The sequence below is a fragment of the Schistocerca americana genome, chromosome 2 (assembly GCF_021461395.2).
Source record: "Schistocerca americana isolate TAMUIC-IGC-003095 chromosome 2, iqSchAmer2.1, whole genome shotgun sequence".
Lineage (NCBI taxonomy): Eukaryota > Metazoa > Arthropoda > Insecta > Orthoptera > Acrididae > Schistocerca > Schistocerca americana.
This window is the reverse complement of record NC_060120.1, coordinates 309915597-309935799: the sequence shown is the minus strand read 5'-3', so window position 1 is coordinate 309935799 and position 20203 is coordinate 309915597. Positions and strand designations below refer to the sequence as shown.

Here is a 20203-nt window from a genome sequence, read left to right as displayed (position 1 = left end):
TATTGACGTTCGAATAGTCTGTGGTTGCCCCAGCCAGTTTGCACAAGGTGTTTCGTGCGGAAACTTCAAATTTTCAATACGTGAATTTATACAATACTGCTTGAGAATGAGACCTGTCAAGCAATTCTCTCGGGTATTCTGCGGTGTCACAGGTTTGTACTGCGGTAAATGATATTACCTTCAAGTTATAATTAGCGTCTTTATTTTTTTCTCATGGGAAAGGAGCACTTTGTAGAATTGGTTTGCACTAGAACAGCGTTCAAGAGTAGTCGACACATTTATTTTCATTTTGTCCAACTGTGCTGTATGTGGCCAAGACAGAATCGCCAGCATCAAAAAACTTCTTTGCTATTTGCAAATTTTGGCTAGTCATTGATAAATTTAAAAGCATTGCAGTCAGTATAATTTCAATGGCTACTTTTTACTTGGAAATCTACAAAAAAATTCTTTTCCAGAGCTGAGCAACGATGAGCCTGGGCTTTTTCAATTGTATATTTTTTTCTAGTGGTAGTGAACAGTTGACGGTATCACAGGCAGCTGACATGTTTACAAAGACCACATCTGCGACCTAGGTAGTAGGAAACGTTTCTGTAAAAAGCATTGGGTTCAGCAGTTTTCCATGGTAGATGTTATCATGGCGAACCCTAGCTTGCTGTATGAAAAGTAATGGATCACAGGTAATTTCTTTCCAGTTGTCTGTAGAGATTACACAGGTGACTGTGGTTGTTTTCAACTAGGACTGAGAGTCGTTTCGCTCTCGCATGTTATTTGGTCTACGCCTACTTCGTTGTAGAGGTCCCGCTCTTCGACACGTTTGGCATTGCGTGATACCGACGCCAGTTATTTCGTATTGGAGCCGTTAAACCCATTTTATTACATTATATCCAAAAAGGGTGCTTTTTCGGATGAGTGAGTACTTTGATTGTGATAGCAGAGAGCGAAGTCTTTGGAAAGTGTCAGACAGCCCCATGTGATGACACAGGCGAAGTAGCTACGCAAATTTAGTGTATTATACGCCGAGGTGACAAGACATAGGATAGCTATACGCACATATACAGGTGGCGGTAGCATCGCGCACACAAGATATAAAAGGGTAGCGCATTGGCGGAGCTGTCATTAGTACTCAGGTGATTGATATGAAAAGGTTTCCGACTTGAATATGGCCGCACGACGGGAGTGAACAGACTTTGAATGCGTAAGAGAAGCTGGAGCTAGAAGTGTGGGACATTCCATTTCGGAAAGGTTAGGAAATTCAATATTCAGAGAGCCACAGTGTTAAGAGTGCCCCGAGAATACCAAAGTTTAGGCATTACTTCTCACCCCAGACAACGCAGTAGCCGACGGCCTGTCGCGAGCAGTGCGTGAAGTAAACGCAGAAGTACGACGAACGTATCCGTAAGGACAGTGCGGCGAAATCTGGCGTTAATGGACTGTGGCAGCAGACCACCGTCGCGAGTGCATTTGCTAACAGCACAGCATTGCCTCTCCTGGGCTCATGACCATATCGGTTGGACCCTAGACTGGAAAACGATGGCATGGTCAGATGAGCCCCGATTTCAATTGGTAAGAGCTGATGGTGGGATTCGAGAGTGGCGCAGACGCCGCGAAACCATGGACCCAGGTTGTCAAAAAGGCACTTCGCAAGCTGGTGGTGGCTCCATGATAGTGTGGGCTGCTTATACATGGAGTGGGCTGGGTCCTATGGTCCAACTGACCCTCTTGGACCATTTGCTGCCATTCATGGACGCCTGTTCCCAAAGAAGGATGGAATTTTATGGATAACAGTGGGCCATATCATCCGGCCACAGTTGTTCGCAATTGGTTTGAAGAACGTTCTGGACAAACCTAGCGAATGATATGGTCACCCAGATCGCCCAACACGAATCCCATCGAACATTTCTGGGACATAATCGAAGGGTCAGTTCGTGCACAATCTTGCACCGCCAACACTTCCGCAATTACGGACAACTGTAGAGGCAGCATGTCTGAGTATTTCTGCAAGAGGACTTCGACGGCTTGTTGCGTCCATGGCACGTTGAGTTGCAGCACAACGCTGGGCGAAAGGAGATCCGACACGATATTGGGAGGTATCTCATATTTTTTGTCACCACCGTGTAAATACTGCTCGAAAATGATAAGTTCGGTGAGTTGGCTGATTGTATTAAGTACACGTCGAGAGAAGAGTTAGTCTTTGTTATGTAGCCATATGCAATGAAAGTAACGGCTAAAGAAAAGCGCACTATATTAGTCGTATGCTTGCCCTACTTCCTTTGAACGGATCACCACTAGCTAGGCCATGTTTTTTCAAATACGAGGGCAGTTCAATAAGTAATGAAACACATTTTTTTCTCGGCCAATTTTGGTTGAAAAAACCGGAAATTTCTTGTGGAATATTTTCAAACATTCCCGCTTCGTCTCGTATAGTTTCATTGACTTCCGACAGGTGGCAGCGCTGTACGGAGCTGTTAAAATGGCGTCTGTAACGGATGTGCGCTGCGAACAACGGGCAGTTATCGAGTTTCTTTTGGCGGGAAACCAGGGCATCTCAGATATTCATAGGCGCTTGCAGAATGTCTACGGTGATCAGGCAGTGGACAAAAGCACGGTGAGTCGTTGGGCAAAGCGTGTGTCATCATCGCCGCAAGGCCAAGCAAGACTGTCTGATCTCCCGCGTGCAGGCCGGCCGTGCACAGCTGTGACTCCTGCAATGGCGGAGCGTGCGAACACACTCGTTCGAGATGATCGACGGATCACCATCAAACAACTCAGTGCTCAACTTGACATCTCTGTTGGTAGTGCTGTCACAATTGTTCACCAGTTGGGATATTCAAAGGTTTGTTCCCGCTGGGTCCCTCGTTGTCTAACCGAACACCATAAAGAGCAAAGGAGAACCATCTGTGCGGAATTGCTTGCTCGTCATGTGGCTGAGGGTGACAATTTCTTGTCAAAGATTGTTACAGGCGATGAAACATGGGTTCATCACTTCGAACCTGAAACAAAACGGCAATCAAGTGAGTGGCGCCACACCCACTACCTTACCAAGAAAAAGTTTAAAGCCATACCCTCAGCCGGTAAAGTCATGGTTACAGTCTTCTGGGACGCTGAAGGGGTTATTCTGTTCGATGGCCTTCCCCATGATCAAACTATCAACTCTGAAGTGTATTGTGCTACTCTTCAGAAATTGAAGAAACGACTTCAGTGTGTTCGTAGGCACGAAAATCTGAACGAACTTCTCCTTCTTCATGACAACGCAAGACCTCACACAAGTCTTCGCACCCGAGAGGAGCTCACAAAACTTCAGTGGACTGTTCTTCCTCATGCACCCTACAGCCCCGATCTCGCACCGTCGGATTTCCACATGTTTGGCCCAATGAAGGACGCAATCCGTGGGAGGCACTACGCGGATGATGTAGTAGTTATTGATGCAGTACGACGTTGGCTCCGACATCGACCAGTGGAATGGTACCGTGCAGGCATACAGGCCCTCATTTCAAGGTGGCGTAAGGCCGTAGCATTGAATGGAGATTACGTTGAAAAATGGTGTTGTGTAGCTAAAAGATTGGGGAATAACCTGGTGTATTTCAATGCTGAATAAAACAACCCCTGTTTCAGAAAAAAAATGTGTTGCATTACTTATTGAACTGCCCTCGTATGAATCGCGCCCACGGCCGGAATAACGCACTCCTTACGCTGTGCGGCTTGCAGGACAAATTACGCAAGATATTCCTCCGCATATTTACTCTGAAACGTTTTTGGGCGGACACAGGTTGGTAAACATTGCTACCAGTCTAAATAAGAGTCGCCTAGCTCGCCCTGACCCACGAGACCGGTTTAAAAACGTCACTGCTGTGCACCATTGCTAAGTGCCCCGTAGCGATCTAACTGCTTTCGGAATCACTCCCAGATCCAATCACTCGATTCACGATGAGAATTAACAGGCTATGAGAATGTTATTTGTAACTAAACGCATGGGACAATCCGATACGAAGATTGTTAGGGAATTAAGTATTCCGAGAACACAGTGTCAAGTGTGTGCCGAGAATGCCAAATTTCAGGCATTACCTCTCGTAAAGGACAACGCAGTGGGCGATGGCCTTCACTTAATGACCGAGAGCAGTGGCGTTTGCGTTGAGTTGACAGTGGCAACAGACAAGCAACATTGCGTGAAATAAACGCAGAAATCAGTTTGGGACGTACGACGAACGTATCCGTTAGAACAGTGCAGCGAAATTTGGCGTTAAAGCGCTGTGGCAGCAGACGACCGACGCGAGTGCCTTTGCTGACAGCACGATGTCGCTGCTGCGTGTCTCGTGGGCTCGTGACCATATCGGTTGGACGCTGGACTGGAAAACCACGGCATAGTCGGACTGATAAGAGTTGATGGTAGGGTTAGTGTGTGGTGGAGAAGCCATGAAGCCGTAGACTAAGTTGTGGCCCTGTGCAAGCTGGTGATGGCTCCACAACAGTGTGGACTGTGTTCACATGGAATGGACCGAGTCCCCTGGTCCAACTGAAACGCTCATTGACTGAAAATGGTTATGTTCGGCTACTTGGAGACCATTTGCAGCCGTTCATGGACTTGATGTTCCCAAAGAATGATAGAACTCTCATGGATGGCCATGTGCCATGTCACCAGGCCACAACTGTCCGCGATAGGCTTGAACTTTCTGTACAATTCGAGCGAATTATTTGGCCATCCAGATCATACGACATAAATTCCATCGAGCATGTATGGGACTTAATCGAGAGTTCAGTCCTAGCACAAAATCTTGAGCCGGCGACACTTCTGCAATTACGGATGGCTGTAGAGGCAGCCTGGCTCAGTATTTTTGTAGGGGACTTCCAGCGACTTTTTGAGTCCTTGCCACGTCGAGATGCTGCACTGCGCCGGACAAAAGGTCAGACGCGATATTAGGAAGTATCCCATGACTTTAGTCACTTCAGTGTACTGATTCCAACTTGTGTCTAGCAACTTACGCCGATAATCATCACAACGACAAAACGGGCAACATTTCATGGTCGTGTCGACAGAAACAAAAGCAATTTATCGGCTGCGATTAACTTTTGCCACGTCCGTAACTTAAGCAGTTTATCGGCTGCGATTAACTTTTGCCACGTCCGTCACTTTTATGAAACACAATCTCTTGGTAGTAGCTATCTGCTCGAGGCCCTGCTATCCAGCATCTTCTCAAGGAGAAAGTGCGCGCTCGTCAAAACTGCAACACTTACCTAGAAAATTGGAAGACTAAGCCTAATTCCATTCCCACGCGCGGGAACGTACTAAAGAGCTTTCCCTATTGGCAGACCTACTTCATTGATCATTGAGGATCATTTATTACTGACTATACACGTTAAACACGCTTCACTTAAACACCACCTCCGCATCACAGGGCCTTTACTTGTGAGGGCTGCGATTTTGTGAACTTAGAGCAGGTTCACGAAATTGGTTTTAATATCCAGACCTTTCAACCAATTTGCTTCAGGGTCGTAATTCCATTGGCTATCTACTCCAAGAATTGCTTCCTGCAAGTGTTTTCCAAAATGTGTTTAAATTCTGAACGTAGAAGAAATTCGCAAAGTTACTCCCATTATTTGTTGACTGGGATTGCGCGTTTCATTGCCGTAGTTTGCTCTTGTGTTCTTCCTTGTGTTAACATTAGGTAAACAAGTCTTGTCTGTTGCGGACTTTCTAGAACACAGTAACTGTTGAAGTTAGATAAAGAATTGGCTGCAACCAGTTGATTTCAGAGACGTTTATTTTTCCATGCAGGCGTTTGAAGATGCCTACATCTCATTTCCGAAGGTCTGCATTATTTACTTGTCGTGAACATTGTTTCTTTACAAACGGCGTTGCAGGATTTTGCAGCGGAAATTGTTGACAGCTGTTGTAAAACGTCGTAAGTAAAGATACGAGGGGCGATGAACAAGTAGTGCAAACACTTTTTCTGAAAGCATGTTGGTTTTATTGAGGATTCCAATACACTATATTATCCCCTACTATTTTGGCTACGAAACCCTATTTTTCAACGTAATCTCCGTTCAATGCGACAGCCTTCCGCCACATTACTGTGAGGGCCTGTATGCCCGCATGGTACCACTCTAATGGTCAACGTTGGAGCAAACTTCTTGCTGCATCGATAATCTCCCCATCATCCACATACTGCTGCCCACAGAGTGCATCCTTCATTGGGCCAAACGGTTGAAAGTCGGAATGTGAGAGATCCAGGCTGTAGGGTGAGGAAGAACAGTCTAATGAAGTTTGGTGAACTGTTCTCGGATGTGCAAATTTGTGTGAGGTGTTGCGTTGCCATGGAGAAGTTAGTTTGCATTTTTGTGGCGACGAACACTCTGAAGTCGTTTATTCAGTTTCTGGAGGGTAGCACGATACACTTCAGAGTTGAGCGTTGCACTATGTGAGAGACCATGGAACTTAACGCTTTCAGAATCATAGAAAACCGGCGCTTTGTCATTACAGGTTTTTCCTTCGGAGGAGAGCTGCTGTGGCGCCACTCTACGGGTTGCCATTTTGTTTCTGGTTCGAAGTGAAGAATCCTTGTTTCATTACCTGTGCCGAAGTTCGACAAAAAATTGTCATCAGCCACGTAATTCCGCCCAAATGGTCCTTCGTTGCTCTTCACGGTCTTCTGTTACGCGGCGAGGAACTCGGGCAGCACGCACACACCTTTGAATACTCCAATTCTTGGAAGAGTGTGTTAGCACTACCAACAGAGACGTTCAGTTGATCAGCGAGGTGTCTGTCTGAGTGTGTTCTCACGTTCCAACATTGCAGGAGTCACACCTGGGATGCGGCCGACCCGCACATGGGAGATCGGACATGCTTGCGACTCGCCGTTCTTTCGTTCACTGCCAGCTTAGATAGTATGTGAACTGCCCAGCGAGTCACCACAGGTTGCCAACGCCTGCTTTAAGCCAACATAGTTCCGGCGACAGCACATTTAGGATGACTGAAATCCTCTTATCCGGATACCGAAAATTGGCTCTGGCGTCCTCGGTAGTTAAGAAGATGAGCTCGCGGCGTCTCGAGGAATCGTACGGTACACTACCTTTTTTCAAGGTATCTGTGCCAAAATATGGTGGAAAATGGAACTAATTCACTTGCAGATTGTGATTTGAACTTGATAGGGACTCTGTCTAGTTTTAAGACAGCTCTGCAACACCACTGATATTGGCGTAAGTGAAGCTGTGTGGACGGATCTCGAGTCGTGCTCGGGTAGATTAGACAGAAGAAAATAAACGCAAAGATGATTTCTGGGCATATCTCACTACCCAGCATCACAACCTAATGAAAACCAAAAAATATACAGAAAAGTAGGCAGATTACTTAAAACGTTCGATTATGTAACAAAAATGTAACTCACTGAAATAGACCAGAAAGAAAAGGAAAAATAAAGTAAATAAACGTTAATTTGGGAAATTTTAAGAGATGTCCAAAAGTCTGAAAGTTCATCACCAGTGGATATACATAAAAAGTTGATGATATTTTACACGCCCAAACCTCGATGAAATAAACAAAAAGATATATTCCCACAATTATCCACACTTAAGACTCTAGTGTTATATGTTGCATTGTGCACAACAGTTCATACATCAATCATTTCGTTAAATAAAGTTTCGGAAAAAAATAATCTTGATAGAGGTCTTGCCAGCGAAAGGCAGATGTCGTGGCCTCGAATCCTGGTCGGGCACACAGTTTTAATATGCCAGGAAATCTCACCACTAATACCGATTACTATGTAAGGCTCGAATGTAATTACGTTTCAGGCTGATGTAGTGGTATGAAACTGCGTTTGCAGAACTTAACACCAGAGACCGTACCAAACGCGCGCCTATTGAACTGTTAGCCTGTTGCACACGCTATGGTTTCCACCATACCTCAAAGCGCAGGCTTTTCGACAGTCCACGGTATTAAGCGAGGGATTTCACACGGTATGGCAAGTGACCGGAACACACACAGCTGCAGCTGTCCGACGACCGTATGCCGCCGTGCCTTGCAGCTGCAAGGGCAGCCAACCTACGGCGGTCTGTAGCGTCGCAGACATGTTTGAGGCGGTGGAAGTGTTCACACAACTTGGCGAAAGAGCTAAACTCTGCTACGCACAGCTTTTCATGCCAAGTTTTGTAAATGTTTCTTCAATCGACCGTGCATATCGTCGAAATCTATAATAGCTAGCAAATAACTTTAATTGTGGTTGTTGCTCCTATCTTGGAACAAGAGCTGAAATTTCGAACGATTCTCATTTTTTCATTAATGGGATGAACCCTTTGGATTCTCTGACACTGTTGTCCATCGACAATGACTGCACGAAGCAAGTAAACGCCTGCGGTCCATCTTCGTTGTGCTCTCGGCTGCGACCGTCACCAACAAACAGAACGGCTGTGGAGAGAGAAGCCAACAGTAATGCCATAGCTGACGTGATAACGCGAATAACTAACGCTTTTGCATCGCATGCTCTTACTCATGTAGACAGGTAAAAGTGTCATTCGAACTTTAAAAACTTTTTCTGTAATGTGTGGTCTGAAACGCACAGAACGATGAGTTACACACAATCACACATTTTCAATAGAGCATTTGTGAATAAAGTGCACGTGCTTGACTAATAGTAAAATTTAACATAGTCTGTGATGGCAAAACTAAGACGTTATACTGTCACGTGTAAAAAGGAAAAAAATTGTGTATTTTTAGCAAATACTAGTTTCAAAATAGCGAGAGAATACCGTGGGAAAAATCGTGCGAAAGGAAAAAATAGTTTCCTTGTTCTTGTAATAAGTATGTTTTTACAACAGTCGGTATCTAGCTACTGGATCCGTTACATAGCCGGAAAGTGTGAAAAGTCAGCAGCAAGAACGGCACAGGGCAGTTCGCCGTAGGGCAGAAATCTTAACGTGTGAAACTGGCCTAAGTGGGTGGCGGAATGCAGAGATGAAAAGCACTTGCGTGGGCTGAGGGGTCGGCCTGTGCCTCTGGGTAGTGCCAGCAAGCAGTGACGATGATGTCACGATGAGCGCTAAGCAGTACAGCCGCTGGAGCTGCGGCGCTGCTGCGTAAAAACACCGGAAATGGAAGCAGAAAAAGCGTCAATGCTCGCTCTGTCTCTGCCTGTGCTTGCTGCGGCGCATGGCTGATCACACTCCTAGTGCACTGGCACCCGTCGTCTGAACGATTTTTAAGACATCAACCCCCTCCCCCCCCCCCCCCTCTCTCTCTCTCTCTCTCTCTCTCTCTCTCTCTCTCTCTCTCTCTCTCTCTCTCTCTCTCTCTCTCTCCCCCTCTCCCTCTCCACCACCCCGACATATACACAGTTAAATTCCTTAGTACACGAGGAAAAAAGCCCAGCACCAAGAAATAATTAACGTAGAGCATTTGAAGTTGAGAAGTATATTTGTCGAGGTCACAGCCTTCGATGATTAAAGTTGCAAGATTACAGGTTAATGTAAGCGCGAGAAAAGCCATTGTAAACGTAAAATGCTGGTACACTAATGACCGGTTTAACCGTCAGAATGTTGAATGCAAGCATGCAGACGTGTGTGCATTGTCACACATGTGCCGGGTGTCAGTGGGCTGGAGTTCCACGCCTGTAGCACATGGTCATTAGAGGGATGGCTAATGCTGGTTGTGGATGACGCTGGAGTTGTCATCCGATGACGTCCTATACATGCTTGATTGGAGACAGTTCTCGTGATCGAGCAGACCAAGGCACTCTGTAGAGCATATTGGGTTAAAACCGGTATTTGAGCGAGCTTTATCCTGTTAGAAAACATCCCCAGGAGTGCTGTTCATGAATGGCAGCATAACAGGTCGAATCATACTATTGGCGTACAAATTTTGAATCAGGATGCGTGAGATAACCACGAGAGTGATTCTGCTGTCAAATGAAATTGCTCCCCAGATCATAACACAAGGTTTAGGTCCTCTGTGTTTAGCACGCAGACAAGTTCAGTAGGCCCTCAGTTGGCCGCCTCCTAACCAATACGTGGCTATCACTGACACCGAGTCAGAACCAGCTTACAGCAGAAACCACAACACATCTCCACCCTGCCCTCCAATGAGCTCTCGCTTGACATCACAGACGTCGCAAATGACGGTGATTTGGGATAAGTAGAATGGACGCTACAGGGCGTCTGACTCGGATCTCTCCTTGAAGCAACAGATTTTTAAGCGCCACAGCCTTGCTCTGAATACGACGGTCTTCCTCTCGGTAGTGCTACGTGGCCTTACGGCGCTCGGTCTTCTCGCAACCGGACCTTCCCGTGACCACCGCTGCCACCAATCATGTGCAATGACTACATTCTTGCCAGATTATCGCGGAAGGAACGTTAAATTCTCTTAGCCCTGTTACACGACCTCGTTCAAACTCAGTAAGGTGTTGACAACGGCGTCTTCGTCGTCTTAAAGGCATTCTTGAGTATCATCAACTCACCACGTCCAATCTGGAAGGTAGCTAACGCTTACAACCATTACAGCATATATTTAAAGCAAACCTGATTTGCTTCTTTATAGTGGCGCTACTAGTGCTACTCTTCTGCGACTGAATCGAAATTTGAATAGACGACATGCTTCAGACGTAGAAATATGCCTACCAACTCTCGTTTATCTGGCACAACTCCTTGATGTTGGAATTTTTTTACATCATTGTAAAAAATATCTCCCGCATTGAAGCTGTGGTAGCGAAATACTGCCGCCAGGAAATAAAGAACAACAAAGCATAGAATCTTTCATATTTTTTCCTCCGAGAATTTCCTGAAAATAAGTTATTGGATTGCACGCTTAACGAATAACAGTTAAGAAGAATGGGAACAGTGAGACTGCATAAAAAAGATATTTGAACATACCTCAAACACTATCAGGCACTCTCACGCTCATTGGACAATGGAAGAAAGGAATGCAAAAACTTGAGTCAAGTAATTAAGATAGCATGTCCTTAGTCGTATGCGATACTCGAACAGTGAGGTGCATGAATTCGACAGCACCATAAATGACGATAAGAGTGACAACCACAACAGTGCTATGACTACAAACTTCATTGCGACTTTTACGTGTTTAAAAGCGTAAAGCAGCTTGCTATCTGAGCACCATTGTTGTATCCTAGAAATTTTATATAACTCGTGTACTCTCACCTTGGCAACGATCTCGTGAATTAAATAGAAGGCGTGCATTATTCTTTCTGCGCTTTCCGCGCTCTGCTGATGTGCCAGTGAGACAGAATAGCCAGGAGATGACCTTTCTTTGTGTGTGTGTGTGTGTGTGTGTGTGTGTGTGTGTGTGTGTGTTCGTTCACGCTCATTGTGAGTGTCTCCTCGTTAACGGCTTCTGAAAGCCTTCTGAGTAGTGCTACTGTGCGATCGTCAGAACCTCTTACAAGCGTCTTACTACTCTGTTGCTACGGAGCATGAAGCGCACGATTAGATTCACACACGCCTAGTATGGTCAGCTGAGGTCTTTAAATAAGAATAGACCTATCCGGCAATGTCGGGAGCCTTACTTCTTTGAATTTACAGAAAACAGAGATGATGCAGAGAAGAGCTGTGTTAATATGTCGCTGAGCGTGTTTGCTCAGCTCGAATGTCACATAAACTTTACGACTGTTTAGGAAAGCAGTTATGCGTGACAGAGAGAATTCAGACGGCGCGCAGTCAAAGATGACGCAAGAAACTTTGTTCCCTCGGGTAATTCCAATGATTGTGAAGTTAGTGAAACGCGAACTATGCGGAAAGGTACTTCCTGTAATCAGTCTGCGAATGGAGTAGCCAGAGGAGAAAGTAGAGGCCCCCTATGTACCTACGGCCACGCAACGTACAGATTTATAAGACAAAGTTATACGGAACCCCTATCATTTATTCTACGCCCCGTATGTGGCTGGACAAAACAATGCTACATATTTTCTGTAACTTGTCTACTGAAGACAGAGGCAATATACCATTTTGACATCTTTGGTAAACCTTACATTACGCCTTGTCAGCAAACCTGCAACAAGCGAAATGAACTCCTTTCTTCGTGTTATACGTTAGACCAGCCAATCTTTGGCCATTTGTCGCACAGGAAATGTATGTCGCGGTAAAGCAGACTCTGCTTAGTCATTCGTGAAGCTGTGGAGTGTCTTAACGCTGATCTCTCATCCATCCTTCACCTTTTAGACAGTTTTCTCTCTGCTGGTGATACTTTCAGTGAGATGTCTGTCGAGTAATGGCAGCCGATTCTCCCTCAGGAGGGGAAACCAGAGAAGACAGTGATGTTGGACACTGGGTCTGGAGCGAAGTCGACGTTCTAACTCATCCCAAAAGCGTTCCATTGGGTTCAGATGGGGCTCTAGGCCGACCATTTAATTTCAGGAATGTTATTATCCACCAACACATCGTCTCACAAGTTGTGCTTTACTACAAACGTCGTGCAACACTTGCTACATAAATGTGTGGCTAATGAGGAGCTGCTCGACTATTATATCCCAATTTTTTAACTCCTTACGCACAGTCATTCTGCTAGCTGGACTGCTGGTGGCACTTTGGATGTCAAGAGTGATTCCTGATTTCATCAGTTTTTTCTTTTTTCCCACAAATACCCTCCGCAATGCTTGACGGTCCCTGTCCGTCAGTACATGAGGTCTGCCAGGTCTTGGTTTGGCTGCGGTTGTACCTTCACATTACCACATCACTTCATCACCAGTCAACTTGAGCAGTTTTAGAAGGGTTGAAATGTCCCTCGGACTTGTCACTCACTTGACACCCGGTGAATAGCCCACGTGTTCAAAGTTACTAAGCTCTCCTAATCGACGCATTCTGCTGTTAACTGCCTGTCTATTGACAACACAGTGCTCGCAGCCTCCTTTTAAACTGGTGGGTTCGCATCTTGGGTTATATAGTGGTCAATTCCACATTACATTAGGGTGTCTGGACACTGTCGATCACAGTTCGTTTGTAGATTAGTACTGATAGCGTCTCGCTTTAAGGACTCTGTTTTCGGTGGAAAAAAACTTTAACACCTTTTAACAGGTACTGTTTCAAACACTCATCCTATCCAGCTCCTGGCAACGCTACTAACATGACGCGTGCTAGTAGTCGATAATAGAATGCCTATCTAAGGAGAGTGCTAGGCTTACTATCATGTGGGGATCTGTGCGAGTCTCAAGTCACAGAAGCTCATGAAGCTTAGGATATATCATAGAGTTGACAGTTCAGTGCTACCTGGGCACGCAGGAAAAACCACTTGTGGCCATATACACTCCTGGAAATTGAAATAAGAACACCGTGAATTCACTGTCCCAGGAAGGGGAAACTTTGACACATTCCTGGGGTCAGATACATCACATGATCACACTGACAGAACCACAGGCACATAGACACAGGCAACAGAGCATGCACAATATCGGCACTAGTACAGTGTATATCCACCTTTCGCAGCAATGCAGGCTGCTATTCTCCCATGGAGACGATCGTAGAGATGCTGGGTGTAGTCCTGTGGAACGGCTTGCCATGCCATTTCCACCTGGCGCCTCAGTTGGACCAGCGTTCGTGCTGGACGTGCAGACCGCGTGAGACGACGCTTCATCCAGTCCCAAACATGCTCAATGGGGGACAGATCCGGAGATCTTGCTGGCCAGGGTAGTTGACTTACACCTTCTAGAGCACGTTGGGTGGCACGGGATACATGCGGACGTGCATTGTCCTGTTGGAACAGCAAGTTCCCTTGCCGGTCTAGGAATGGTAGAACGATGGGTTCGATGACAGTTTGGATGTACCGTGCACTATTCAGTGTCCCCTCGACGATCACCAGTGGTGTACGGCCAGTGTAGGAGATCGCTCCCCACACCATGATGCCGGGTGTTGGCCCTGTGTGCCTCGGTCGTATGCAGTCCTGATTGTGGCGCTCACCTGCACGGCGCCAAACACGCATACGACCATCATTGGCACCAAGGCAGAAGCGACTCTCATCGCGTCTCCATTCGTCCCTCCATTCACGCCTGTCGCGACACCACTGGAGGCGGGCTGCACGATGTTGGGGCGTGAGCGGAAGACGGCCTAACGGTGTGCGGGACCGTAGCCCAGCTTCATGGAGACGGTTGCGAATGGTCCTCGCCGATACCCCAGGAGCAACAGTGTCCCTAATTTGCTGGGAAGTGGCGGTGCGGTCCCCTACGGCACAGCGTAGGATCCTACGGTCTTGGCGTGCATCCGTGCGTCGCTGCGGTCCGGTCCCAGGTCGACGGGCACGTGCACCTTCCGCCGACCACTGGCGACAACATCGATGTACTGTGGAGACCTCACGCCCCATGTGTTGAGCAATTCGGCGGTACGTCCACCCGGCCTCCCGCATGCCCACTATACGCCCTCGCTCAAAGTCCGTCAACTGCACATACGGTTCACGTCCACGCTGTCGCGGCATGCTACCAGTGTTAAAGACTGCGATGGAGCTCCGTATGCCACGGCAAACTGGCTGACACTGACGGCGGCGGTGCACAAATGCTGTGCAGCTAGCGCCATTCGACGGCCAACACCGCGGTTCTTGGTGTGTCCGCTGTGCCGTGCGTGTGATCATTGCTTGTACAGCCCTCTCGCAGTGTCCGGAGCAAGTATGGTGGGTCTGACACACCGGTGTCAATGTGTTCTTTTTTCCATTTCCAGGAGTGTATATCACATACTTAATTGTAGGAGCTATTGCAGTTCGCGCCCATTACCTCATCTTACGGCGCTCGTAGCATTAGAGTAGCTTACCTCAGTGAGCACGGAACTGCATCATTAGTAGGCTCGATGTGTATGAGAGTCTGACTCACGTCCCTCACATCATTCTGTGAATATTTATATGCTGAGGAGGCTCTGCGTCAACACAGTGAAGTATGGATCCGAGGGTCAAAGATTTAGGAGGGCAGCCTAGAGATGTACGACGTAGCACGACGGTAATGCAGACTTCGATACGAATGGAAAAATGGACGAAAGTCAGCCGCTGTTATGACATAATTGTTCTAAAATTCCAACGTTTTTCTTTATTTGTCGTGTGCTGATTATTCAAGATGGCGGCACAAGTCGCCGACTCTCCAACATGTGCAATAAAAATTGGAGGACCGTGGAAGTCATAGCCTTAGTCTCCAAATTTCTGTGACGGTATGAAATTGACTATCAGATTGCTGTTTTCAGCAGTACCTCAGCATAATTTCAACAAAGAGCGACGATAGACATCACCGGTTGTTGGCCATATGTCCTTGATTAGTACTGCAGAAATTCCACTGAAAGCCGCCACGTCGCTAAACTGCCATGCAGAAGTAAACAGCACATATTCAATTAATGCAATTTGTCGTAATTCATTGGTCATACAGTGTACACAGTTTCATAATTATTGCAGCCGTCCTTATTGCGATGTGGTTGTGAGAGTGGTAGTGTAGAAAAATATTTTAATTTATTGGAAAGGAAAGTGGCGCACAATTTTTATCTAAAACTAAACATTCTACTTTTTATTTACAATTATTTCACACTGAAATGTTTTCACCTACATCATTCCTACAGTGCACGAATTCTTACATTCCCAGAATACGTAGACAGACCGTTGAACGAGACTCGGCAACAGCAGTTGAGTCCTATGTGGACCAGCGCAAGTGGACTTAAAGATTCGGATGCAAACCTTAGAATGTCGTTAGACAGTCTGTGGTTAGCTTTCGTATAAACAGAACCGTCTGCTTAGTATTCTTCACAACCCAGCTGATTTAGTTCCACGACGTGCTTGATAATATTTCTGTTTTAACAATGGTTTATAGACTAAGACATCTGAATACTCCTCTTTGCACAGTAGCATATTACTGACGCTTGAACGGATTGAGTTAAATAAGTATTGTTATAACGATACTCAGGGCTACCAACCTCCTGCGCCTAAATTGGCGAACGTTTTTTCGGTGGACAACTACAGAAACTAAAAAAAAGTCCTGACGAGAGTGTTGGAGTCATTTTAAAGATGGATGAGTACAGAGGTCAAAAGAATGAGATATCGGTGCGAGTTAAGTGATCATTGATTGGCTGGATTGGTCGGAATGCGTCGCTTCAATTAAGAGTGCGAAACTATGGGAAACAGTGTGTTAGAAGCCCGAATAGAAGCTTAAGCAGTCCGCAGTTTCAATTTCCAGTTTAGTTAAGTAGGGAATACTTTCTAATACGTCACGCACGCAATAGTAGTGATTAAATTGAAACGAAGCTGTAAATCTGTAAAAAGTGTCTACAACTTAAAGTATCGTAAGTGTGGCTCACTAGCTAAAGTGGATAAGAAGTGTCGTACTACAAATCCAAAGGCTCGGAGTTGACTCTTAAGTCCGTCTGAGGATTTTTGTCATTAACCACTTCTTTTAATACCTGACAATGGTTTGTTCATGTGAAGAATACTATGAGGGTTAACCAGAAAGTAAAGAACGTTTTGGCATAACTAAATAAAAACAGAAGATATAACACACAACTTCATTTACAGAGTAACAGTATATTAGACATTCTTTTAAATTACGCCGCCATAGCCGTCAAGGCACTTACTGTAACGTGGGACCAATTTTTCAGTTCCCATGTTGCGCTCCTCAACCGCCAAAGATCTGAGCCACTTCTTCCCTGAGAAGTGGCGACTCCCAGTGTGGATCCGTCTGGACTCGGACGGTGGTTGACAGGAGACCACGAAGATGGAGGATTCAAAGGGCAAACTGGTTGCTGTACAGTCGACAGACTGTCATTCCTTGATGTCTTAGCAGATGCCCTGCCATCACGTCCCTTCTTCTTGTTCGTGTTTTTCGCATATTCCTTCCCTTTCCTCTCCGTTTCTGTGCAGAACCACCTCATTCCTTACCTTATCACTCCACCTAATTTTCAAAATTTTTCTGTAACACCACATCTCAAACGCTTCGATTCTCTTCCGTTTTTCCCACAGTTAATGTTTCACTACCATACCGTGCTGTGCTCCAAACATATATGTTCAGAAATTTCTTCCTCAAATTAAGGCCTATATTAGATACTAGTAGGCTTCTCTTGGTCTTCCTCGCATATTCAGCCACTGTAGGCATACTTTGTACAGTATGACAATTTGTGACAGTAAAATTGAGACACATATACATCACCTATGCTTAAATATTTCATATAAATGCGTTCTATTTGTTGTATTTCCCACAGTAGACCAGAAATAGCTTCATTACTCACTTCGCAACAGTAGACGATTTGACAGCACAACACAGTTGCAATTACACTGCTATTGGGCCTACACTGTATTATTATTATTATTATTATTATTATTATTGTCGTCGTCGTCGCAACACAAAGTTTGGCAGCCTGAAGTCCACAAACTTCAGACAGATAAGTAAGCAGTCCTACTATGTAGTGATTTACAGACAGTAGGCCGAAGTACAGTTTTCAGAATTTGTCAGATTGATTTTAAAGAGAAGTGCGTGGTTGGTTGGAGCAAGGCGGAGTGGTGACTAAGAAACAGGTTTTGTGATAAAAGTCTACCCTCAATGAGGATAGTGAGCTTTTTTTTCTGGGAAGAATTGCGGGTATCACTCGCGATGCTCTGAAAATTGCTTCATCATTCTATAAATGAGATTGTTAGAAATAAGCAGTACCAGTTGTCCCATTCACTCGTAAGTTCATTGTCTAATAACACTAAATATCGCTTATCTTTAGTCATTTTAAAAATTTAAGTGTTCAGAGAAACTTTTTCATTCTGAAGTTTATTTAGACTCTAATGTTGATGAAGGGTTAGGAGGCGTGTTAGTAGCTAATATCTCATAGAGCTCGGGGGCAATGATCTCAGAAGAGTTGGGAACCACTGATGTTGAGGATATGCACTAGAGTTTCCAGAGCCATTTTTCGTTTACTCTGAAAACTGTTCCATCATTCTCCGCGAAAACTAAAGGAAATTGCCTTCCCACTCCTTCCCTCCCTGCTCAGACCCTCGCACACAGTGGACACGTACTGATGTGCCACGTGCGTCATGTACTTGGAGTTCTCTCACCACGATTTACTGCGCACGGTGATGGAGTGTCGTATTCGTAGGTTTTGAAGATCCTTCAACTTCTGGTGATGCATGTGTTACGGTGCTCTCGGCGCGATGCGGTGCCATGTGAGGTGGTTTGCCACACTGGTTGTGTAGTGTGTAGTTTTGGAGAGTGTGTGGCGGTAGTGAATGTGGCGGTTTGCGCCCGCAGGTGGCGGCGGCGTGGTGAGGGCGAGGGCGCGGGATGCCGCTGCCGAAGCGCGTGGTGGAGCCGGTGCTGGTGTCGCGCGGCACCATCCCCGAGGACTTCCCGCTGCCCTCGGAGCTCGAGGCGGCCACCAACGGCACGCTCGCCAACCTGGTGCGCCAGCTGTCCAGCCTCAGCCGGCACGCGGAAGACATCTTCGGGGAGCTCGCGCGCGACGCCCACGGCATCGCGGCGCGCTGCGCCAGCCTCCAGGCGCGCATCGACCGCCTCGCCGTCAAGGTCACGCAGCTCGACTCCAACGTCGAGGAGGGTGAGTCGCCGCTGTAGCAGAGCGCGTCGTACAGTCTGCCGCCACAGACTCCTTCCCTGTTGGCCGAGAGATGAAACTTTTACCGTATTGGGTCAATATTTGTGCAGTTTACTTTTTCGTACAACTTTTAATATTCTACAGAGAAGCTCTGGACATACAGGGCTATTTTAAATGGTTGATGAGGTTTCAGAAAAATTGTAATCCACTGTGCACTTGATGTAGTTAAACAAATAGTGTTGAATAATCAGTCTGTGAAAATATAATGTAATTTGATCATTCACTACTGCTTTTGATGCACAGTGGAATGTCAGCAATAGCATCACCCTTTACATAAACAACTTCTACCCATAAAGTCAGCTTACCATGTGCGAGTAGAAGTGTCGGAAGGAGGATCCTTGACATATTGTTCAAAAGTGCTTTTTTATTCCAGTCTCTGATCACAAATGAATTCTTTAGACAATGACCAGTTTCAGTCTGTAATGACCATCTTCAGATCTAAAATATATAAGTATATACATCTAGTGAGCAGTGTGTCTTTTAACATAAAACAGCAATAAGTATCACAATATACTGTCATACACCAGGGAAATGTACAGATAAAATATGGTATAACATACCTTTTTTACACCATGTCCTAAAGTGATATGGCCATAATGTAATCAGCATAGCATCGTCACATAGATTTAAAATATGGTGTAGAATAGGTCACATCGTCCACATAGTGATTATTGCCAGCTAGCTACTGAGGTACAGTAGCTTCCAGAAACCTGTTTGCCTACACCCTCCCTAGATGTCGCTACTGTGGACTTGTTTACATGTAGTCATCATTTACGCAAAAACATAATCTGATAAAAGCATATTAGATAAAATGCATGTAGCAGACTTATTAAAATTGATGACTATCATAGAAACCAATGGTGAGTCTCCAACCATCCTGATTTAAGTTTTCCGTGATTTCCCTAAATCGTTTCAGGCAAATGCCGGGATGGTTCCTTTGAAAGGGCACGGCCGATTTCCTTCCGAGTCCTTCCCTAACCCGAGCTTGCGCTCCATCTCTAATGACCTTGTTGTCGTCGGGACGTTAAACACTAACCACCTACCTACCTACCTACCTACCAATGGTGATACATTAAAAGATGTATGCAGTTACCCATGTAAGATTATTAAAAGAAAATATATGAAGAGTATAGGTCCGACACTTATTTTTTATGGTGAATTTATGGTCAACAATTAATATAGTGTAATACATTGCCTGTGGCAACCTATAAATTACTTATGAAATATAAAATGTCTCTATGACAGCTGAAAAAAGAGACAGATCAATGAACAGTGCCCTCTGTTCAAAAGTGACACTGGACCATAGTAACAACGAGTTGAGAGCACAAATGCTTTCTTCTGACCAGTGGTTGCCATTTTGTAAATACTGTTGTAATTTCCACCTGATGGTATCTGAGGCAACTACAGTTAATGCAGAGTAAAGCTTAGAAAGTTTATCTATCCATTGCTGCAAAAGTAGTAATTGTAGATTTTTCACTGCCTCAAAACAAAAGCACTAAACTCTGACGGTCATTTAGAATAACCCTGTATTTGCTTCATTGACCGAGTTGTGTGCATGTGTGATGTGTGCCAATTACTCCCTTGGTCTTCCCTGCATAAAAAGTGAACTTAACACTAAATCATCCTCAAAATTTTGTCTAGATAGTGCTTTGGAAATGTTCAGGAACAG

The 20203-nt window shown here is 45.4% G+C and overlaps 1 protein-coding gene across 3 annotated transcripts in view; it reads left to right on the top strand.

Annotated features, from left to right (window-relative positions):
- LOC124594838 (wiskott-Aldrich syndrome protein family member 3) overlaps positions 1–20203 on the top strand; it is a 277912-nt gene that overhangs the window by 214386 nt on the left and 43323 nt on the right. For all 3 annotated transcript variants that reach the window (XM_047133290.1, XM_047133288.1, XM_047133289.1), the window contains exon 3: positions 18171–18477. In XM_047133290.1, the coding sequence (XP_046989246.1) occupies positions 18204–18477 (274 nt within the window). In that variant the 5' untranslated portion in view covers positions 18171–18203. The remainder of the gene's footprint in view (positions 1–18170; positions 18478–20203) is intronic.